General features: G+C 45.3%; 1 protein-coding gene across 3 annotated transcripts in view; it reads right to left on the reverse strand.

The window, feature by feature from the left end:
- Positions 1–19,278, reverse strand: part of Dscam (DS cell adhesion molecule) — a 547,677-nt gene that overhangs the window by 208,606 nt on the left and 319,793 nt on the right. For all 3 annotated transcript variants that reach the window (XM_060370834.1, XM_060370835.1, XM_060370836.1), the window contains exons 5-8: positions 15,402–15,680; positions 12,060–12,335; positions 6,668–6,964; positions 5,706–5,981 (exon numbers count right to left, since the gene is read on the reverse strand). In XM_060370834.1, the coding sequence (XP_060226817.1) occupies positions 5,706–5,981; positions 6,668–6,964; positions 12,060–12,335; positions 15,402–15,680 (1,128 nt within the window). The remainder of the gene's footprint in view (positions 1–5,705; positions 5,982–6,667; positions 6,965–12,059; positions 12,336–15,401; positions 15,681–19,278) is intronic.

Genomic DNA, 19,278 nt, shown 5'->3' on the forward strand with positions numbered 1-19,278 from the left:
GAGGCAGCCTCTCAGGAGCTTGGAAACTCCCTGCTTCACCCTGGGATTTGGCTGATTTCCATGTCAAGGAGAGGTGCGATGGTGGCTCTGCAGAAAATTGACTCTGGAAGAAGGCATGTGCCCAGCAGAGGGAAGTGTTACACACACAGTCAAGCAGAAAGGGGGAGGACCTGGAATGCAATGAGGCAACAGGACCCTGCAGGCACAGCCTAGAAACCTCAGGGTGCAAGCTGCAGCATGAGAGGTACTGCAGGAGGCTGGACCCATCTACTCCAAGTTCATCAGTATCCCAAAGGGTCTACTCTGAGGTCTTGGTATATGCGCATAAGCACATGTTAGATATAGTACTTACATTTATTGACATATGCATGCAATGCACACATGCATATTGGCATATCTTACCAAGCATGTTTTATTTTCACACCAATCTATCTTTATATTTACAACTAAAAATAATATAAATATTACTAGCCCATGTGTGCATATAACCTACATAAGTTCATTGAACATATATTTGGATAATTATTTATATATTGTATTAATCCTATGAATGATTTTGATTTTTCTTAAAGATTTATTTATTTATACATATGAATGTTCTATCTGCATATACACCTATATGACAGAAGAGGACATCTGATCCCATGCATGATTTTGAATAAATGAAATTTTTAAATCCTCACTGCAAACAGCACAATCAGGGACTGGAGAGATGGCTTGGTGGCTAAAGTAGCTGTTGCTCTTACAGAGGACCTGTGTTCAGTTCCTACTGCCTATGCCAGGTGGCGCACGGCTGTTTTGACAGCATAGTGAACAGTACATGTGGTCTTCCCCTGTCTCTACCTAAGGGAGAGCACTTGGAGACAATTCTAATGAAACATTCTATCAAGTGTTCTGCTTTCTCTTCTAGAATCGAGGAGAATCCTAAACAAAGAGCCTTTAGGAGGAGGCTGCATTCTGAGCCCTGCTCCGACAGCCTACACTGACAGGAGCAGTGGTGGACGCTCTGAGCAGACCTCATGGGAGTTGAGGAGTGACAGCCACTCACTGGGACACACAGGACAGGAACCCTTCCCTGTGGAGCTAGAAAGAGTGACCTTGACAATCCCATCCCACCAGCCTTCTTAGACTTCACCATAGTGCTGAGTTAAAGGCAAATCTAAACCCCCGTCTGCAACACTAATTTACCACAGGTCATGCGTTGAATATGTAAACCTTATGCTGGCTTCCCTTTATGTCCCCTCTCTATTGGTTATAGCAGAAACTAGGCGTTACCCAAGCAGCTGGTGGAAATCAACGTGAAGACTCAACAGATATTAGATTTTTGGCTACACACAAATGACCTCTGCCAGCAGAACTAAAAGTGGAACATGACCTGGAAATGCTGTGCTTTCCATGAAAGATGCTAGGAGTCTCTAGACACTAGGAAGATGGCAAGGAACAGAAGACGTGGCAGCCATTGTGGGAAGAGGAGTTTGAGAACAACGAGTCTAATCTTGTGGCAGTTGATGGCATTCAGGGGTGGACAGCAACAGAGCAACATGGGGCTCTTGGGGCGCACTGCCACGGTATTTCCGTGGTCCTGGGCCACATGAGCACCGTGGCCAGGAGGTCCTGAAGAATGACCCCAGCAGACACTGGCATCCCAGCTGCACACAGAGAGATGGGAGGGTAAGGGACCACTCTAAGCTTTATTTCGTTTTTGAAACAGTTTGCTATGCAGCCCTGGCTGGCCTTGGCCTGTACCTCCTGAAGCGCCTGTCTCCCAAGTGTTGTGGTTATAAGAATTCACTATGATGCTAGGCTTAGTACCATTCTTGGTGGTGAGTGTGAGAGTTTGTGTGTGTGTGTCTATGTATGCATGAGGAAGCCAGAATATATCAAGTGTCCTATTCTATCATTTTTTTTATTCTCTTGAAGCACATCCCTCAGCAAACCTGAACAGCCTGAGCTGGACAGGCAGCAAGCCCCAATGATCTTCCTGTCTCTACCCGGTAATGCTAGGGTGACACTACTCGTTGGGCGTGTCCATGGGCAGAAACTTCCATGGGTGCTGGGGATTTGAACTCAGGCCCTCATGCTTGCACACCAAACCCTATTATGCACTGATAATACCACCATGTAATCTCCACTTTAATCTTCTCTTGTCACTTCAGGTTAGGCCCTCAGCTTATTTTTGCCCCGGTTCTGTTGCTGTTGTTTTGAAACAGGGTCTCAGTCCGTAAACCCTTGGTGCAGCCTTGGTTTGGGCTGGCATTGGCAGCCTTGCCTACACTCCTGGCTTTTCTTCTGATTCTCTGATCATGTTTCAACTCCATGACAGAGTCGCTGCGAGCATTAATTAAGATGACACACAGGAGAGTGTTCTGTAAACTATGAAGTTTCCTATCACTGTAAACAGAAGGTGACGTTTCTTCGTATCTAGCAGGCAATTAACTGTCTTGGCACTTTTCGTCTACAGCAATTAGAACACTTACACAGCGTTCAAGTTCAGAGAGGCACCGACTTGGGGAAGGATGCTTTGCAATATGCTGCACCATGAGATGAAATGAAAGGAGGCTCTGCTTCTCCCATCTGGGCACACCTGAGGACAGCTCAAGCCCCCCACTGAGAGTTGAACATATTTTAGAAACGATAGCCCTAGCCACAATCAGTAATTAACAGGTGGCATGAATCAGTTGTTGAGGGATCCCCCCCTGGGACAGAATCCCCCCCACAACCAGACATATTCAAAAAATAAGCTGAAGGGCCACAGTATTATTTTTAAAAAGATATACTGAAAAAATATCCCCCAATATCATCTAAATACAATATATAAGCATGTGTGCACATACACACATATGTATACACATATACACACATGCACATTGCATGCATAACTATGTATATGGCCAGATAGTCAACATCTTGGAAGAGCATCCTGAAAACAAGATTAAAATGGTTTGATTTTATTATTACAGCACTGTAGGAATGGGCCACACCCTGTTTCCCAAGGAAATCAATACTTGTGTGCGTGTGTGCATGATGTATGTATCTGTGTCTTTGTGTGTATGTATTTCTGTCTGTGTATGTCTGTCTGTGTGGCTTTGTATGTTTGTCTGTCTGTTTATCTATGTGTACATCTGTGTGTATCTGTGTCTGTATGTGGTTGTTCTGCCTATACTCAGTGCTTAGACTGCGTCACACACCAGCAGTGCAGCGTTCACTGTCTCCTAGCACCCTTCCTGCCCACGTTCTTGAGCACCGAAGATGTGAAAACGTAGACATGCCTACCTGCCAGGAGCCACTGCCAAAAGGACACTGTACTGAAAGTTATGTTCTCACATATAGCATGTGATAAGTTTCCTCTGGATTCCCTCACGCTGGGGCTGATCATTTTCTTCTGCATTATGCATACTTCACAGAAACCCTTAAACAGGGTACTGCTTATCTAAGTCCTTCTCTGAAATCATATACATTGGTTAGAAGAACTGACATATTTTTCTCTGGGGCCTAAGATACTTTGAGTTGGCTTATGACACTTGTAGCACATCAATTTATGCTTGTCCAACAAACTAAAAGTTTATCGTTCCATTGGCCTTTGTTTAAATTTGTGTCATAATATTTATATCCATTTATATACAAATGGTCATGTTTCCATCAGGTGCTCCTGAAGAAAAAATAAATCTTAGTAGCAGTCAAAGACCAATGGGAAGGGCTGACACAGCTTCGAACGGACCAATCATTAGAACGTAACCGTAGGATAGGAACTCAGCAGCCAGCTACATCTTCAGCTTTTAAAATATCTTCAAGTGTAGCTCACAGATGGATCCCTGTGCACACGTGAGGGGCTCACAAGAAGAAAGCCACTGCAGTACTGGGTGTTAGGCTGCCGGTCTCTGTGTGGGTACTCGCACTCCTGCCTTCACAGTGCAGTGGCAGAGACATGAGGGCCTCAGCAAAGCTTTGGCGGTGACACTGAGACGCAGCCTTGATCACCACACCATGTACCCTGAGGACTTTGCTTCTAGTCTAAGTTGGTTTTGTTTGATTGCTTGTTGGGAAAATGGCCAGAGTCCCACGAGGTCTGAGAGGAGAGTCCTCTCCAGGGAGAGCACCGTATCCTGTGTGAGTTCAAGCAGCTTTGCTCACGAAATTCCAACTTTCTTTTACCTAGAATGGCTCCCTAAAATGATAGCCATGCAGACTTGTATGTCTGGAAGATCTCTGTTAGAAGACCTCTGCCAGAAGAGAGAGGTGGGAGGTTGGTAGTTCCTGAGATCACAACTGATGATGCCAAAAGTAAGAAAACTCGCGTTCTAGTGCCTGAGAGATTGGGTGGTATTAATAATGTGGTGTTTTGATGGTGTACAATGAATTGTGTTAATACTCAAAAGCACCTCACATCTCGGTGAGCAGGTCATCAGCAAATGATCAGACAGTCAGAAGACAGTGTGTGGGCAAAAGGCTTACCTAAAGCTCACTTAAAGCACTGAATGGAAACACTCAATGAGGAGGCTTCCAAGTCTCCATAGCAACACAGCCTGGCAATGCTGCTCTGGTTTAATTTTGTGCACAGCAATGCACATGCTCAGGTGTCTTAAGGCTTACACATCTGTCTTGTTCAAAGGCTGGCTCTCCTGATGAGAAGAGCCCCTCCCAGGAAATCTCCCATTCTCAGTCACTCTTCCATCCAGCTCACGGGGCTGGCCCGCACGGCACCAGTGCTTCCTAGGTGACGAAGCAGCATCAGAACCTTGGCTTCATCAAGGATTTATAATTATTTAAGAAAAATTAAGGTATAGAGCAATTTAAGAAAGATTCAGGATACCTACAAACATGTATCTAATATATGCATATGGCATGTTTTATAGAGGAGCGTTTTGTGGGAGTATAGTGCTTTAAGATGCTCCTTAGAATAAAAGGTTCAAATCTAAGGAGACTGGGGACATCCTTGTGACACCTCTGAAGCATTGTCACTGGGACACCAAAAGCAATTCTCTATACCATGGGAGAGGTCCAACAGCTCAGGGAGGCGGCGCAGCGTGGGTGGAAGGTGCCCACACCATCTGCGTGCCGTCTTGAAACACGTCAGAGCCTTTTTATGGTGTACTGCATGTAAGGTACTTACATTGCTTCAACCTTTCCTTTTATGCTTGGCTGAGGAGACTGGCTTGGGAAGAAAGGGAATGGCCCCTCAAGCATCTGCTGTGTGTCCTTGGCAGACCTGACAGTGCATTGCTTGCTGTGGGCAAAAGGCTTTAAGGTTGTATTGCAGAAATGTCAGAGATTATCCTGACAGAAATGGATAATTTAGCCAGAAACACTGGGAGCTGTCAGCCATGGGTCTCCTTGTGAGCCACAAGGATGTCTGCCCTGCTCCTCTGTCCACTCAAGAACTTGAGGTCCTTGTCTACCATAAAAATCTCTTCCCACTGGGATCTAAGCACTCACTGATGGAGTCATCAGAGGAAGAAAGATACATGTTCTAAAATCATCTGACAGAAACTAGATAGCCAAGCCAACAACACACCTTCTGAAAACTTCAAAGGTACAAACCCATCTGCAGAGAAAACGGCACCAAGTTCAAGTCCGGGATCATTCCCATCTCAGCAATCATGACCACCCGGCTCTACCCAGATTCTGAGATGTGCCATCTTAACCGCCGGTCTCAGGACAAAGCCAGGCATGCAGCGGAGTGGCGGGGGCAGGAGGGACAGCGTTACCTTTCACTGTCACGTGGACGCTCTGGCTGGTGGACAGCTGAGGCTGCACCAGCACGTTGCAGGTGTACTCCCCCTCGTCCACCTCCTTCTGCACGTCTGAGAGCTTCAGGGTCCCGTTGTTCTCAAATGCCACCTGGCGGTGGTTGAAGGGAAGCAGGTTAGCGTTCTTGTACCACTTGATGGAGTAATAGGGGTAGCCGATCACACGGCAGTGGATGTACGTGTCCCGCCCTGCTATGGCGGTGATGTTCTTCATCGGTCTGATGCTTGCAGGCCCTGGAGAGACACGAGGACACTCTTGAAAATAATTTAAGGGTACATCTCGTGGAAGGAAATGCGTGCTCCTTTTCTTTAGTGAAAATATACTATTTTTATATAAGCACACATTTTTGTCTCCTTTTTTTGGCATTTGGCATTTTCTACTAAGAAGAAAAAGTGTTTTTTTTCCTTCTACTCAAATGAGTCAATGAATGTTAAAATCTTTTACCATCAGCTACTTCTACAAAAATATTTTGAATTTCAAGATAGAAGGCAGTTTAACTAATCAGAAGTAGCTAGTCTATGCTGTATGAGTATGTTCTTCTTATGAAAAGGCTGACACCAACTCACTGACCCTCAGGGGATGATGAAGATGCTACGGATGCGAGTTGGGTACCATGGATGAAGGCTTACCATGGGTGTCGTGAGACGGGAGGAAAGGAGAGAGAAAGGGGCATGCAGAGCATAAACCAGGAGAGACAAGAGTAAGTGGGCAGATGTGAGAGGACAGAAAGTAGACAAGCTGACTACAAAGACCAAAATGCCATTTTAAACACCGACCGTCACGCCATTCCTGAGCAGGAAGGGAAGGGCGGGGAGGAGAGGCGGCTCCTCCCTCGCGCATCACAAGGCTCGCCCCCGAGCATGCAGCACCCATCCCGCTACAATGAGTTGTGTGTTCGAGGAGCTGATCTGACAAGCACCTCTTACGTTTATTCGAGCCTGGTACAGGACGACTCCGGCCGAGTTGTTGGCAGTGCAGCGGTAGACGCCCCCGTCCCGGACCTGGGAGCTGGAGATATTCAGGTAGCTGACCACGTTCCCCTCGGACGTGATCATTTGGCTGATGCGGTGGCCACTGCCCTTGAGGATGGGGTCATCGTCCAGGGTCCAGGTGACGGTGGGTAAGGGGGTCCCCTTCACATTGCACACGAGGGACACTGGCTCTGCAGGGCTCACCACTTTCTCGCTGAAGGCAGAGATGATTTTGGGAGTTCCATCTGCAGGGAGGAACAGGAAAGGAAGTGGCACATAAACACCACGAAGCACTGCAAAGTTCATTGTCTGTGCACGGAGAGAGCCCACTGCTCAGCACTGTCCCTCAGAGCCCTGTGCCAGGAAAAATCAAAGACCAAAAAATCCAAAAAGCAAAAAGCCAGAACAGTTTCCAAGGACAGGAAAGAGCCTTCATGGTGCCATCTTTTTCCTCATGGTCTCACCAGAAGGAAGGAGGATGCAATTCAGAAACTCATGCTAACAATGACAGCCCACAACTGTCCCTTTCCAAAGCCACGAACAAGAATTCTGCCACCCAAGATGCTTTCTCTGCTTTTCCTCAGTATTTGTAGACATTGCTCACGGAAGACCATTTAGAATAAAAACAAAGGTACCAACGGAGATACTCTCAGCTTCATCCTCCTACACACTTTATTTCTCTGCACCTGGGTTCCCGACCCCTTCCTCACTCCAGCTCAAGATTTCACACTCTAGAGGAGACCTCAGGCACATCTGTTTCTCAGGCATGCTGGCTGGCAGCGAGCAGTAGTGCCCTGGCATACACTTTGCTTCTGCTTTCCTTGGTGAGCACAGAACTTGGAAATGTTAAAATTTATAAATATATATACTCATTCCTATCAGCATTACCTCTATGTCTCATTAATTCCCTGGAATCTAGAATAATTTTCATATCTTGACTTAGATAATTTTGAAGGATAATGTTTGGAGCCAGTTGTAAATATCAAATTGGACTCATTTCCTCATGTTTAAGTACGTGTTGTTGTCCATATCTGTCAGAAGTGATCATGCAGGCATTTATGGTTGGCTGGTGGACTGCTTGTTTTGTTTTGTACTGGGGATTGAACCTAGGGCTTCATGTTTGCTGGGCAAAATTGTGGTTTTTAGTGTTTATTAATTTTGTGCCTTTTTTGAGGAGTGTCACTCAAATTTCCTGCTCATTTTTCTTAATTAGGCTGACTTTGAGTTTTGGATTTGTAGAATTTTTGAAAGAATTTCTTTAGACTAATGTTTTAGGTTTCTTCATTGCATTTTGTGTATATGAGTATTTGCCTCCTTGTATGTTTGCACTCCATGTGTGTAGTGTCCTGGAAGAGAGTGTCGGATCCCCTGGAGCTGGAGTTACAGGCAATGGTGATAATGGGGGTGATGGGACCTGAACCTGGGTCCTCCACAAGAGCAGCCATGCCACCTTTCCAGCCCCGACATCTACACTACCTGGGGAATGTTAGTGAATATTTTAAATGTTAGTTTAATATTATACATTTGGGTCTACAATTTATATCAAATGTATTTTTATGTAAGTTCTGATTGTTGTTCTGGTGCCTTACTCACTTCTGTATATTCTTATTCACATGACTGTGGCTAGTTGTTGAAAATATTTCCTTTACCTGTAAATCTCCTATATCCTTGTGAAACTCAACTGACCACCCATATGTGACACATCTGAGGTCACACCTACCACGCTTCACTGAGCAGTGTCTCTACCTCCATCCATAGGGCTTCAGAGTGAAGCTTCCAAGCCTGAGCAGGTTTAGTCCTTCAGCCTATTGTATTTACATTGTAAATCAACTTCCCATTAGAAGGTCCCTGCTTTTCAGTGTCAACTTACATACATGTATCTGTGTCTCACTTTGTGCCCAAGGTGGCCACAAACTCATGATCCTCTTGCCTTAGTTTCCCAAGTGTTGGGTTTTTAAAAATAAGTTCAGTATTTATTGCCATATTTTCCTTTAAATCATTGAATGTATTTCTATAAATAGAATAAGATTCCTTATCTCTTAATCCTAACACATGGGTCACCTCCAAATCTTTTTCTGTTATCTACTTTCATTTTATTTTGCCATTTGTTGTTTTCTTTTTAGGGATTTCCCAACCAGGCCACAGGGGGAGAACTGAGTCCTCATATGAACAGATGAGCTGGGTGTCTGGGAAGGGGCTCCCCTATCCTGGGGACTAGGGCAGGGGTTGTGGGATGGAGGTTCCCATGATCAATATGTAAATTGAATTACTTAATAATAAAAATGAAATATGCCTAGGAGTGGTATAGGTGGATCTTGAGGAAGCACAGGAGCTCCACAAGGAGAGACAGACCAAAATATCTGGGCACAGGGGTCCTTCCTGTGGCTGATACTCCAACCAAGGACCATGCAGGGAGATAACCTAGAACCCCTGCACAGATGTAGCCCATGGCAGTTCAGTGTCCAAGTGGGTTCCATAGTAATGGGAACAGGGACTGTCTCTGACATGAACTGATTGGCCTGCTCTTTGATCACCTTCCCCTGAGAGGGGAGCAGCCTTACCAGGCCACAAAGGAAGACAATGCAGCCACTCCTGATGAGACCTGATAGACAAGGGTCAGAAGGAAGGTGAGGAGGACCTCCCCTATCAGTGGACTTGGGGAGGGGCATACGGGGAAGAGAAGGAAGAGGGTGAGATTGGGAGGGGAGGAAGGAGGGAACTACAGGAGGGATACAAAATGAATAAAATGTAATTAATAAAAATTTAAAAAAACAAACAAAAAATAATAAAAATGAATAAAAGTAAACCTTAAAAAAATAATGTTCCTAGTGTTCTAAGTAGAATTAGATTCCCTCTCCATTGCAGTCCATGTGCCAACCAAGTCTTCCAAAGCGGTTTATGTGAAGACCAGGGGACTTTCTCGTGGCATCTTTCCTTTGTGCACCTTCTGCCCCAGCCGGCTTAGCTCTGTGGCTTTGGCGCTATGCTTTTCTTCTAGCTGCAGCAGCACCTGGCCTTGGAGGTGTCCTCAGAAGAAAACATCTCCCTCTCCCTTCCTGCAAGCCTGTCCTTCTGCTGGCTCTGGAGTTTTCTCGGTTCTCTACCCTAAGCTTCCTCAATTTCACATGCTTGAAAGCTTGCTTTAGAGGTGCCGTTTCTTCTCTCCTGGAATATGAACCCGGATTCCTTGTGTTCATCTTCCCGTTTCACGCTTATTCCAACTATGACCCTGCCATTACAAGGTTCTCGGGAATTGGGCCTCCTGGTAACGGCTCCCAGATTTTTCACTCAATTCAGTCGTGGGGAGTCATGCAGGCTGAGATAATTATGATGTTTATCTTAATCCAGTTCTAACAGTGGGAAACGAGGGTTGCCCACAACGGTGCTGGCACAGCTGTGTGTCAGGTGCCAGACAGAATTCTCTTTTTGTGACGTTAGTACTGTCATCTTTTAGAAGAAATTAATTCTCTCATCCTGAACAAAAACTGACAGGAGACAAATAAGCTGGGGAGCGTGCTTGGCACCCCACCCCACCCCTTTTCTATCCCGTGACTGGCTTTGTGGAGATGAAGGCAGGCCTTACTGGCCCAGTGAGACCCCAGCGCCTCTGTAATCTGCCCAGCTGTCATTCTGATAATGAAACCCTTTTGACATCATTGTAGATGATCAATATGCTCTTTAGGTTTTCTTAGTTACTTGAGACAGTTGCCGGGGTAACAGGCCCTAGACAGGTAATCTCTCCCTGTTTTCTTTAGCAAGAAGCTAAAAATAGTGACTCTGGGAGGACCAGCGTTCATATGGGCTTCCAGGACCATCTCCATGCAAACTGATTACTGTCTGCTCTTAATTCTTATGTGTGAAGTAGTGTCAGGTGGTTACCACATGCGCTGTGTCCTCACTGTCTGCAGTAATGCTTGCACCATCATTGCTAAGCTGCTGCTTCTCATAAAGTAGCTTAGGTCAAAGGCACAATAATGCAGCTATTCTCTCAGCACTGGGAAGATTTAAACTTACACACGCTAATGGGCTTTACTTATTCTATCCTTGGGCTATAGAAAAATAATTTCATCACTTCCAACAACTGATAATGGATGGATTTTAAATGCTAGATAATGATATAATTCCCATCAAGACACAAATACACAGACAGGAGCCATTTCAATTATCTGGTGATAAATATATGCCTGGCTTAAATGTCACCTGTCACAGCTCCATTCCCTGGGTGACAGATGAACTTGGAGATTTAAGTACTCAGTAACCAATTTACAAAAGCACACATAGCCCATATAATTCCACCCCAAGGCAATTCCTCACACGCTCCACACACCTAAGTCTGGGTACATTTTGACCAGGCTATAGACAATGGCACCCACCACAGGTCATATTTTCATCCAAACAAACATTCTATTGACTCTGAGGTTATTATTATCCCTAACATTCTTCTCAAGTGTGGGATCACTCTGTCCATGCCTCACAGCTCAGAGAAGACTTGCCCATATCTGGAGACATTTCTTGTATGTATGTGTGTGTGTGTGTGTGTGTGTGTGTATGTGTGTGTTGTGTATATATGTGTCTTATGTGCATGCATGTTATATGTGTATATGTGTGCTCTGTGTATTTTGTGTGTATATTTTATGTGTATGTGGTGTGTATGTGTGTATGTGTGTGTTGTGTATATTACTTGTGTATGTGTGTAGGTTGTGTACATATGTGTGTGGTGTGTGTGTATACGTGTGTTGTGTGTGATGTGTGTATTACGTTAGTATGTTGTGTGTGTGCATGTGAGTGCATGTGTTGTGTGTGTGGTCACACCTTGGAGAAATAGTTGTTGTCATCAAGAGGTCCCTAAACATTCCACTATGCATCATCAGGTAGACCCCAAACAAACATCCCACTTACACACCCCTCAAGCCTCCAAACAAATCCAGGCTGAACTACACAGCTAGAAAATAATGAACTGGAAATAGAGCCCAGGACTGTAGGTTCAAAGGTTGATCTTTTGGCAGGTGACTTTAAACAAGAGTGGGACGCATTCCCACAATCTCAGGTCACACTTCTCACCTAACACTGAGGCACGCTCGCTCCTCAGGACACTGCATCTCCCCTGCCTGACCTTATGAGGCGCCAGTCACCAGTCAGAGAGACAGCCAGCGTCCGCTCTTCACCCAGGGTGGCTTTGCATGTCCGTCCCTGCCCCACAGCGTCCACTCTTCTCCTTGGCCCTGCATGGCCCTCCCCAGCCCACAGCGTCCGATCTTCTCTTTGGCCCTGCATGGCCCTCCCCAGCCCACGCTCCTCTGGACTCTGCATGGGGTACGCCCTGCAGCCCTGCCCACTGACCTTCAAGGACCACCTGGACGTAGTCTTGAGCGGAGAGCTTGTCGTTGCGCACAAAGCACTGGTAGGCGCCCCCGTCGCTCTTCACCATGTGATCCATGATGAGATTTGCGTGGTTCAGCCCTGTGATCCTCACGTTTTTCCCAGGCTTGAGGATCTCACCATTTCGGTACCAGGAGAGTTCTTGATCCTCATTTCCCGACACACTGCAGGACAAGGAGACCTGGCTGCCCACGCTGCTTTTAACCTTTCTGGGACTGATGGTGGCTTTCAGTGGCTCTGGGTATTAGATAAGAGAGAGAAAGATGCTGAAACACCACTAGGTAGTGACACTGTTTAAATAACATACTGCTCTTTTGTTGAGGCTGAGGAGTAACTGGCAGGGTACTTCATTTGAGTCCCACTTCAGTGTTATTTGGGGGCGCATGCCAGTGTGATTTGGAGTAGCACTCAGTGTTATTTGGGGTCCCACTTTGCTTAGAAACACCAGCCTTGCTGTTTTCTCTCAGCCCCTTTCTCTCTGTGTGTATACCACAATGTTGGTCACACTTCTTAGAGTACCTGTGATAGTCTTGACCTATAGATAATAAGAAATGCAATATGATAATTACCGATGGGAACATAAGTATGTGAAAATATAAAGCCTCCTCCCAGGGGAGCACTAACGGCCTTGCCTTAGTCCATTATCATGTTTGGGCCAATTGTTACCAAGAAGAGAACTGGGATCATACGGGAGACAAAAAAATAGTTTGGGTTTAATGTAAGTCTCACTCACTGGAACAAGGATAGACTTCTGTTCTCTGAAGTTCCTTTTTCCAATTCCACAGACCTAACTCAAGGGAGGTGCCAAGGTTTACGGTCTCGGGTGAGACAAAGATAGGTAGACACTCTGTGGTACATATGTCATGTGCCAAAACCACCTAGATATTCCCCATGCATTCCTGAAGGAGTAGCCACATAGGTTTTTGTTATGAATTTTGCTGCCATTCTCATTGCAATGACACTACCACCCAGCTGTCATTCCTAATGGCCAAAGTCTGCAAACACACAGGGAAATAAGAAGGTGCACAATCAAATATCTTTAGGATCTCTAATGGGTCACATAATATCAGATGCTGGCATGGAGATAGATCTTGGAGTCAGCCTCAGAGAGGTGCGGAAAACAGCAGAAAAGATCCAGTGTTCAGGAGTTGGCCTGGATGGGACAGTGAAACAAGCCTTAATGAGGACCCAAGATTTAAAGCTTGCATATGCAGGAGAGATGGGAAGACGGTCTAAAGAGGGCTATTGGAGAAGCAGAGTGCATGACTCCATGCTGGCTTTGTATGCCATTCTGTTGAAATGTTGGCTTAGTACCTCACATAAAGCTCATATCTACATGTATCTGTCACCTAAAAGAAACCAGACTTGATTATAGACCCAGAACCCAACAGAATGCTTTCCATTCAGAGCAGAGAGTTGGAGGGAAGATCTCATCTTCCACAGGCAGAATGAGCATTGCAGAGGAAGAAGGGAATGGTGAAAAGTCCAAATAACTTCTCTGGATGTGTCAGAGTGTTGTAGTCGTAAAAACCAACACAGCAGGAATCTCTATCTTTCCCCAGATACCCTTGCAAATGTAGCTCGTGGTAAATGTTCTTCGAGAGAGGGAGGCAGGGCAACACTGGGAGTCAGCCTGAAGACTGGCGGGGAGCACGTCTTGGAATGATGTTTTATGCTAAGGGGGGAAGATGGGAAGTTGTAGACACTGGAGATGAGAGAATGACTCCACAGCCAACACTCTTACACAAGGGGATTATCTAAGGATTTGAAGACATTTAAACTCATCAGTTTATATTAAATCAGAAATCAGGACATATGACTTCATTTGAGTCCCACTTCAGTGTTATTTGGGGTCAGTATTATTCAGTGTTATATGGAGAAGCCCTGATGCTAGCCCAAGATATAAAGTCACTTTAGCATGGAACATGGGCCCAGGAAACTTCAACAGAAAAACATCTGGAGTCTATTGTCACAATTCTCTTGGCCTTCTGATATCCAATTGTTGAATCTAGGTGAGACACAACTCTTCAACCAGGAAAAGACATTGGTGGTGGAATATTCTTCTACTGCTAGCCATCCCTGGCCTGAGCTCAAGCTGCTTCCCGAAAACCATTCAGGTCCCTGATTTAAACTCACTCACTTAAAGTACTATGAAGGCATGTGAGCTACCTATGCTTGATACTGAAGCAGCCATTCATACACAGGTGCTGGTCTAGAAAAACATGCTGATACAAGTGGCTCTGTCATAAGGGTGAGAACCTTGAACTCAATTTCTTCAGTTCAAAAATGCATTTTAAAGATAATTGTAGGTTTTGTCAAGGACAGGACATCTCTCACTGTGGTTTCCTTGCACCTTTCTGGACATGTGATGTTGGCCAATTCATATTGCTTTGGTTTCCATATTAGTAAATTGGAGGATGTTTCACTCGGTCAGAGTACACTCCAAAGTTACAACCTCCTTGATCCCCAACCGGCCATCAACATCCCCGCACATTCTTTAAGGGTCCGGCCAGGGTGAAGGGAAGAGAATCTTGGAGAATATGAAAAAAAAATTCTCTATGAAACAGTACAGGGCCAATACGTTGGCTCATCAGGTAAAGACACTTGTTGCCAAGCTTCTCCATCCAAGTGTGAGCTCTGGGACCACAGGATGAAAGTAGAGGACCAGTTCTTACAGGTTATCTTATGACATGCACATATGAGCTATGGTACACAGGTGCTCCCCCAGCACACACAAAGAAATAAATGGAAGGCAGGAAGGAAGGAAGGAAGGGAGGGAGGGAGGGAGGGAAGGAAGGAGGGAGGGAGGGAGGAAGGAAGGAAGGAAGGAAGGAAGGAAGGAAGGAAGGAAGGAAGGAAGAAAGGAAGGAAGGAAGGACGGCATTGTGCCCAGGTTTAGTCTGTGTGATTTTGAACCTACATTTCCACTGATAGTGGTCCTCTTGAGACATTTAAAGTAATTCTAGAAAGAGGCAAAAATCAAGCATTTGTTTGGTTTCCATCACTGAGACACCAACACCACCCTCTCCCTTATCTGTTTTCAGAGTTTGGCCATTAAGAGTGACTGCTGGGTATTGTCTCTGGAAAGCAGTGATCCTGTGGCCTCATGAAAACCTCAAGGCAATGTAACCATGTGGGCTGTGTAACCATGTGGGCAATTTCTCATCTGCCAGGCAAAGTACCACAGATGTAGGTCAGATGCTGTGAGGTCAGAATACGGCTGTGAGGAAAGATGGAGGTTGTCTTCTTCAGGACATTCTCCATGTGGTCAACGCCACCTTTTCCAGTAACCATCCAACTTACGTTTCACATACAGGCGGCCTATCACCTTGGCAGTGCCATATCGGTTGGATACTTCACACACATAACTGCCTGAGTCTGAGGGGCGGCTGTTCTCAATGAGCAGCCCAGTCACTGTCTTCTGGAACCTCCCAGAAAGTTCCAGGGGCATGTTGTCCTTCAGCCAGCGGTAATCTGGCTCTGGGTGCCCAAGCGCTTTGCAAGGCAGCTCCACACGCTGCCCCGCCATGGCTTTGCGGTGATCAAACCCATCCAGGATGGATGGGGCTGAATTCGCTGGGTCTGCAGAAGAAAAATGAAATTTGTCAAAGGCCAACAGTGGGGAGTATGTGTGGCCACGTAGAACACCTGTGAGACCTCATACATTAATCCTGGACCTCCTGCCCACCGCTGCCACGGATCTTTGAAACAGGACGGACAAATCTATCCTACCCATAACTTTTAAAAGGCTGAATCCCAGTCAGAGCTATGGATGGCGATTCCTGCTTTGTGGAAATATCTGGAGTCAATACGCTTTGACAGGAGTTGTCCTCTCAGCCAAGGAGGAAATGACCTTTTGGTAAGAGGCAACACCATATCTCTCAACAATGGCACAGATTGATGTCACATTAGCAAACTTCATTTCACGAGATTAAAGGGACGTAGCATACCAGGTATTTATTTTGAATGTTTTATTCTTATTTGCTTTTGGTAAGCAGGTGCTAAATGTACAGACTTTGGGAGTTTGGTATAATATGCCAATACATGCATGCCATTGGTACTGATCAAATTTAAGCTCTTTCCCACTGCTTTCCCATCATCTAGAAATCACTAGTCTATGTTCAAGGACCACATACGGATGGGAACATGAGATTTTTGTCTTTCTCTGCCTGGCTTGTTTTATTTAACACCAAAGCCTCTACTTCTGCCCATGGGACTGCAAATAATAGGATTTCATTTTTCTTCATGGCTCAAGAACACTGTACTCTATACACCACGTTTTCCTCATTGCTCTTCATCTGTTAATGACCTGAACTGATTTCACATAGAAGCTGGTACGGATAGTTCTGGAATCCACACGGCCATGCTAGGCTGTGACACGCCAGTGTCATTTCCTTTGGGTCTCTCCACCGCACAGCAGATCTGAGTTTAGCTTTGTAAAGGCTTCCCATGCTGTTCGCAGTTCTAGTTTATATTCTTACAGTAGGAAAAAAAGAGGTTGAGTTCCCCACACTCTCTAACTAGAAGAAAATACTTGCCAACTATTATCTGACAAATGATCAAAGTCCGGCATACCTACAAAACTCAGGAAAACACATACACAAAAACCGAAAGTGCTTGAAATGTTTTAAAAATACAATTAATAATCAAGTTAAAAGTAAACAGATGATTATCAAAAGAAGAAATACCACGGGACAACAACTTCATTAGCCAACAGGGAAATGTTACTCAAAATTGCAGTTAAATCCTGTCTCAGTTAGACTTAGACTAGTAAAAGGAAATTACTCCCTTTCCTAACCCCAGGCCCTAACTAACTGGGCTCAGAGTTCCAAGAAGTCCGCTATTTGTACAATTCCCAGAGGTGGCGAAAGAGAAGCAGCTAACCCCAGCCCCAGACTTCCAGCAGTTACAGAAATAGACAGTGGACGCATCAGTCTCAAAAGTAGCTCTTGAAGCCAGTGTACAACCCCCATTCTGCCCTTGAGCAAACCCTGCCACCTTCCTTATTCCTGTCTACAATTCCACTCACACCATGCACTATGCATTCTCTCCCCCCCCCCCCCCCCGCCGGTCATGCTGTGTCCATCCTATGCCTTGAGGTACTGCCCTTCAGTTGTCTTGCTGTTCAGGCTGATTTCAATTTTCATGCTTTACATCCTCTTATAAATTTAATTTTCCCAGCTAGTATCAAGAAATGATATTGAAATAGTTTGCTACCAGAGTCTAGGAATACCAACTGCAGTTTGGCCCTAGAGACAGGGAAAGAGAGATATCTCTCCTCAAATATTTTATGCCACTATTACCTCAAAATTGAAACATTTCCTTCATAAGGGAGACGGGAGGCTTCTAAGACTGGGAAAGTTCATGAAACTTACAGGACTCAGGAAGTTCATGAAACTTAGAGGGCTTAGAAAGTTCAAAGTCCCATGTAGACTAACTCAAAACAGAGTGAGCTACCCATGAGCACTGGGAGAGAACATGCAATACATGTTTTCATTTGGTAAAAGTGGACTCTGGCACCAACAGTTCTCTCCAGCATACTTATTTCAAGTTTCCCTCAAGTCACTGTCCCAACCCCCACCACTGGCTCTATAGTAGGGCAAGAGAAAAGCAGCAACAACCAAGGGGATTAAATCATTTCATGACTGAGAACAGCTAAAAAGCAAACTACTTCCAACCCAGGTAACTATTGCTTATTCCATAATATAAAGTGGCTGCAATGGGAATGAGAAGCCAGAATTCATTCATAGGGAGCCACAGAGGAAAAGCCTAACAGCAATTCTATCTGATGCCCCCTTTCCCAGTCACCCTCTGCTGTATGCTGTGAGCATCCAATTTTATGAGGTCATCTCTACTGTTGCCATGTGCTCGCCTGTTTATTTCCTCTGTCCTCTCTCTGCCAGGCCACTCCAGTCATTCCTGCTGGGTGTTGGGAGTGTCTGGGTTGGTGTTTGCATTGCTGTCTTCAGCTTCACTCTACAACCTCTTGTTTAGTCCCTTACTTTCACCTGCTACATGTTTAACCAAACTCACCATTCAAAACACAAGAATGGCCACTGTCACAGGCCATTCAAGACTGTACAGATCAGAAAGACAAGGTTCATTCTGGCTTATATTTCAGGGGTATTCCAGACTTGGGGGTCCACAGACATGGGCCCTTTTGACTGGTATGACTGGAAGCAGACTGGCTTGGCTGTGCCCATCAATGAAAAAAAAACTTAAAAAAATGTGGGACAAGGCATGGGGCATGCCTCTCAAAACTGAATGTACAGTTTCTTCTAAACTGTAAAATAATTTGGAATATTTGTGTTTGCAGTGTTACTTGGCTGTTGCCTTAAAAGACAGACATTGCTTACAAAATACATTGAGGCAAAAGTTGAAGGTTTCTGATTGGTCACAAATTCTTCAGCTTGGTTTACAATGTCAAAAACTAATAGACTTTTAGGATCTGTCATTGTCCTTGCAGAGCTCCTGTCTTCTCCAGGTCTTTCTATCTCCCCCTTCTTTCATAAGAGTCCCTGCACTCTGCCCAAAGTTTGACTATGAGTCTCAACATCTACAGGGTAGAGCCTTTCAGAGGCCCTCTGTGGTAGGCTCCTGTCTTGTTCCCTGTTTTCTCCCTCCTCCGATGTCCATCCTCTTTGCCTTTCTGAATGGGGATTGAGCATCTTAGCCAGGGTCCTCCTTCCTGATTAGCTTCCTTAGGTGTACATATTTTAGTATGTTTATCCTAAAAGGCTGGGCACAGGTGTCTTTTCTGAAACTGATACTCCAGCCAAGGACCACTCATGGAGATGGCCTGGAACCCCTGCACAGAGGTAGTCTATGGCAGTTCAGTATCCAAGTGGCCTCCATAGGAATGGGGACAGGGACTGTCTCTGATATGAACTGATCGGCCTGCTCTTTGATCACCTCTCCCTGAGCGGGGAGCAGCCTTACCAGGCCACAGAAGAAGACAATGCAGCCAGTCCCAATAAGACCTGATAGACTAGGATCAGAAGGAAGGGGAGGAAAACCTCCCCTTTCAATGGACTGGGAGAGGGACACGGGTGGGGAAGAGGGAGAGTGGGATTGGGAGGAGAGGATGGAGGGAGGTACAGTGGGGATACAAAGTGAATAAACTGTAATTAATAAAAATTTAAAAAAGGGAAAAAAAGAAAAGAACTAACATAGCAGTGGC

Source organism: Meriones unguiculatus, chromosome 17, assembly GCF_030254825.1.
Source record: "Meriones unguiculatus strain TT.TT164.6M chromosome 17, Bangor_MerUng_6.1, whole genome shotgun sequence".
Classification (NCBI taxonomy): domain Eukaryota; kingdom Metazoa; phylum Chordata; class Mammalia; order Rodentia; family Muridae; genus Meriones; species Meriones unguiculatus.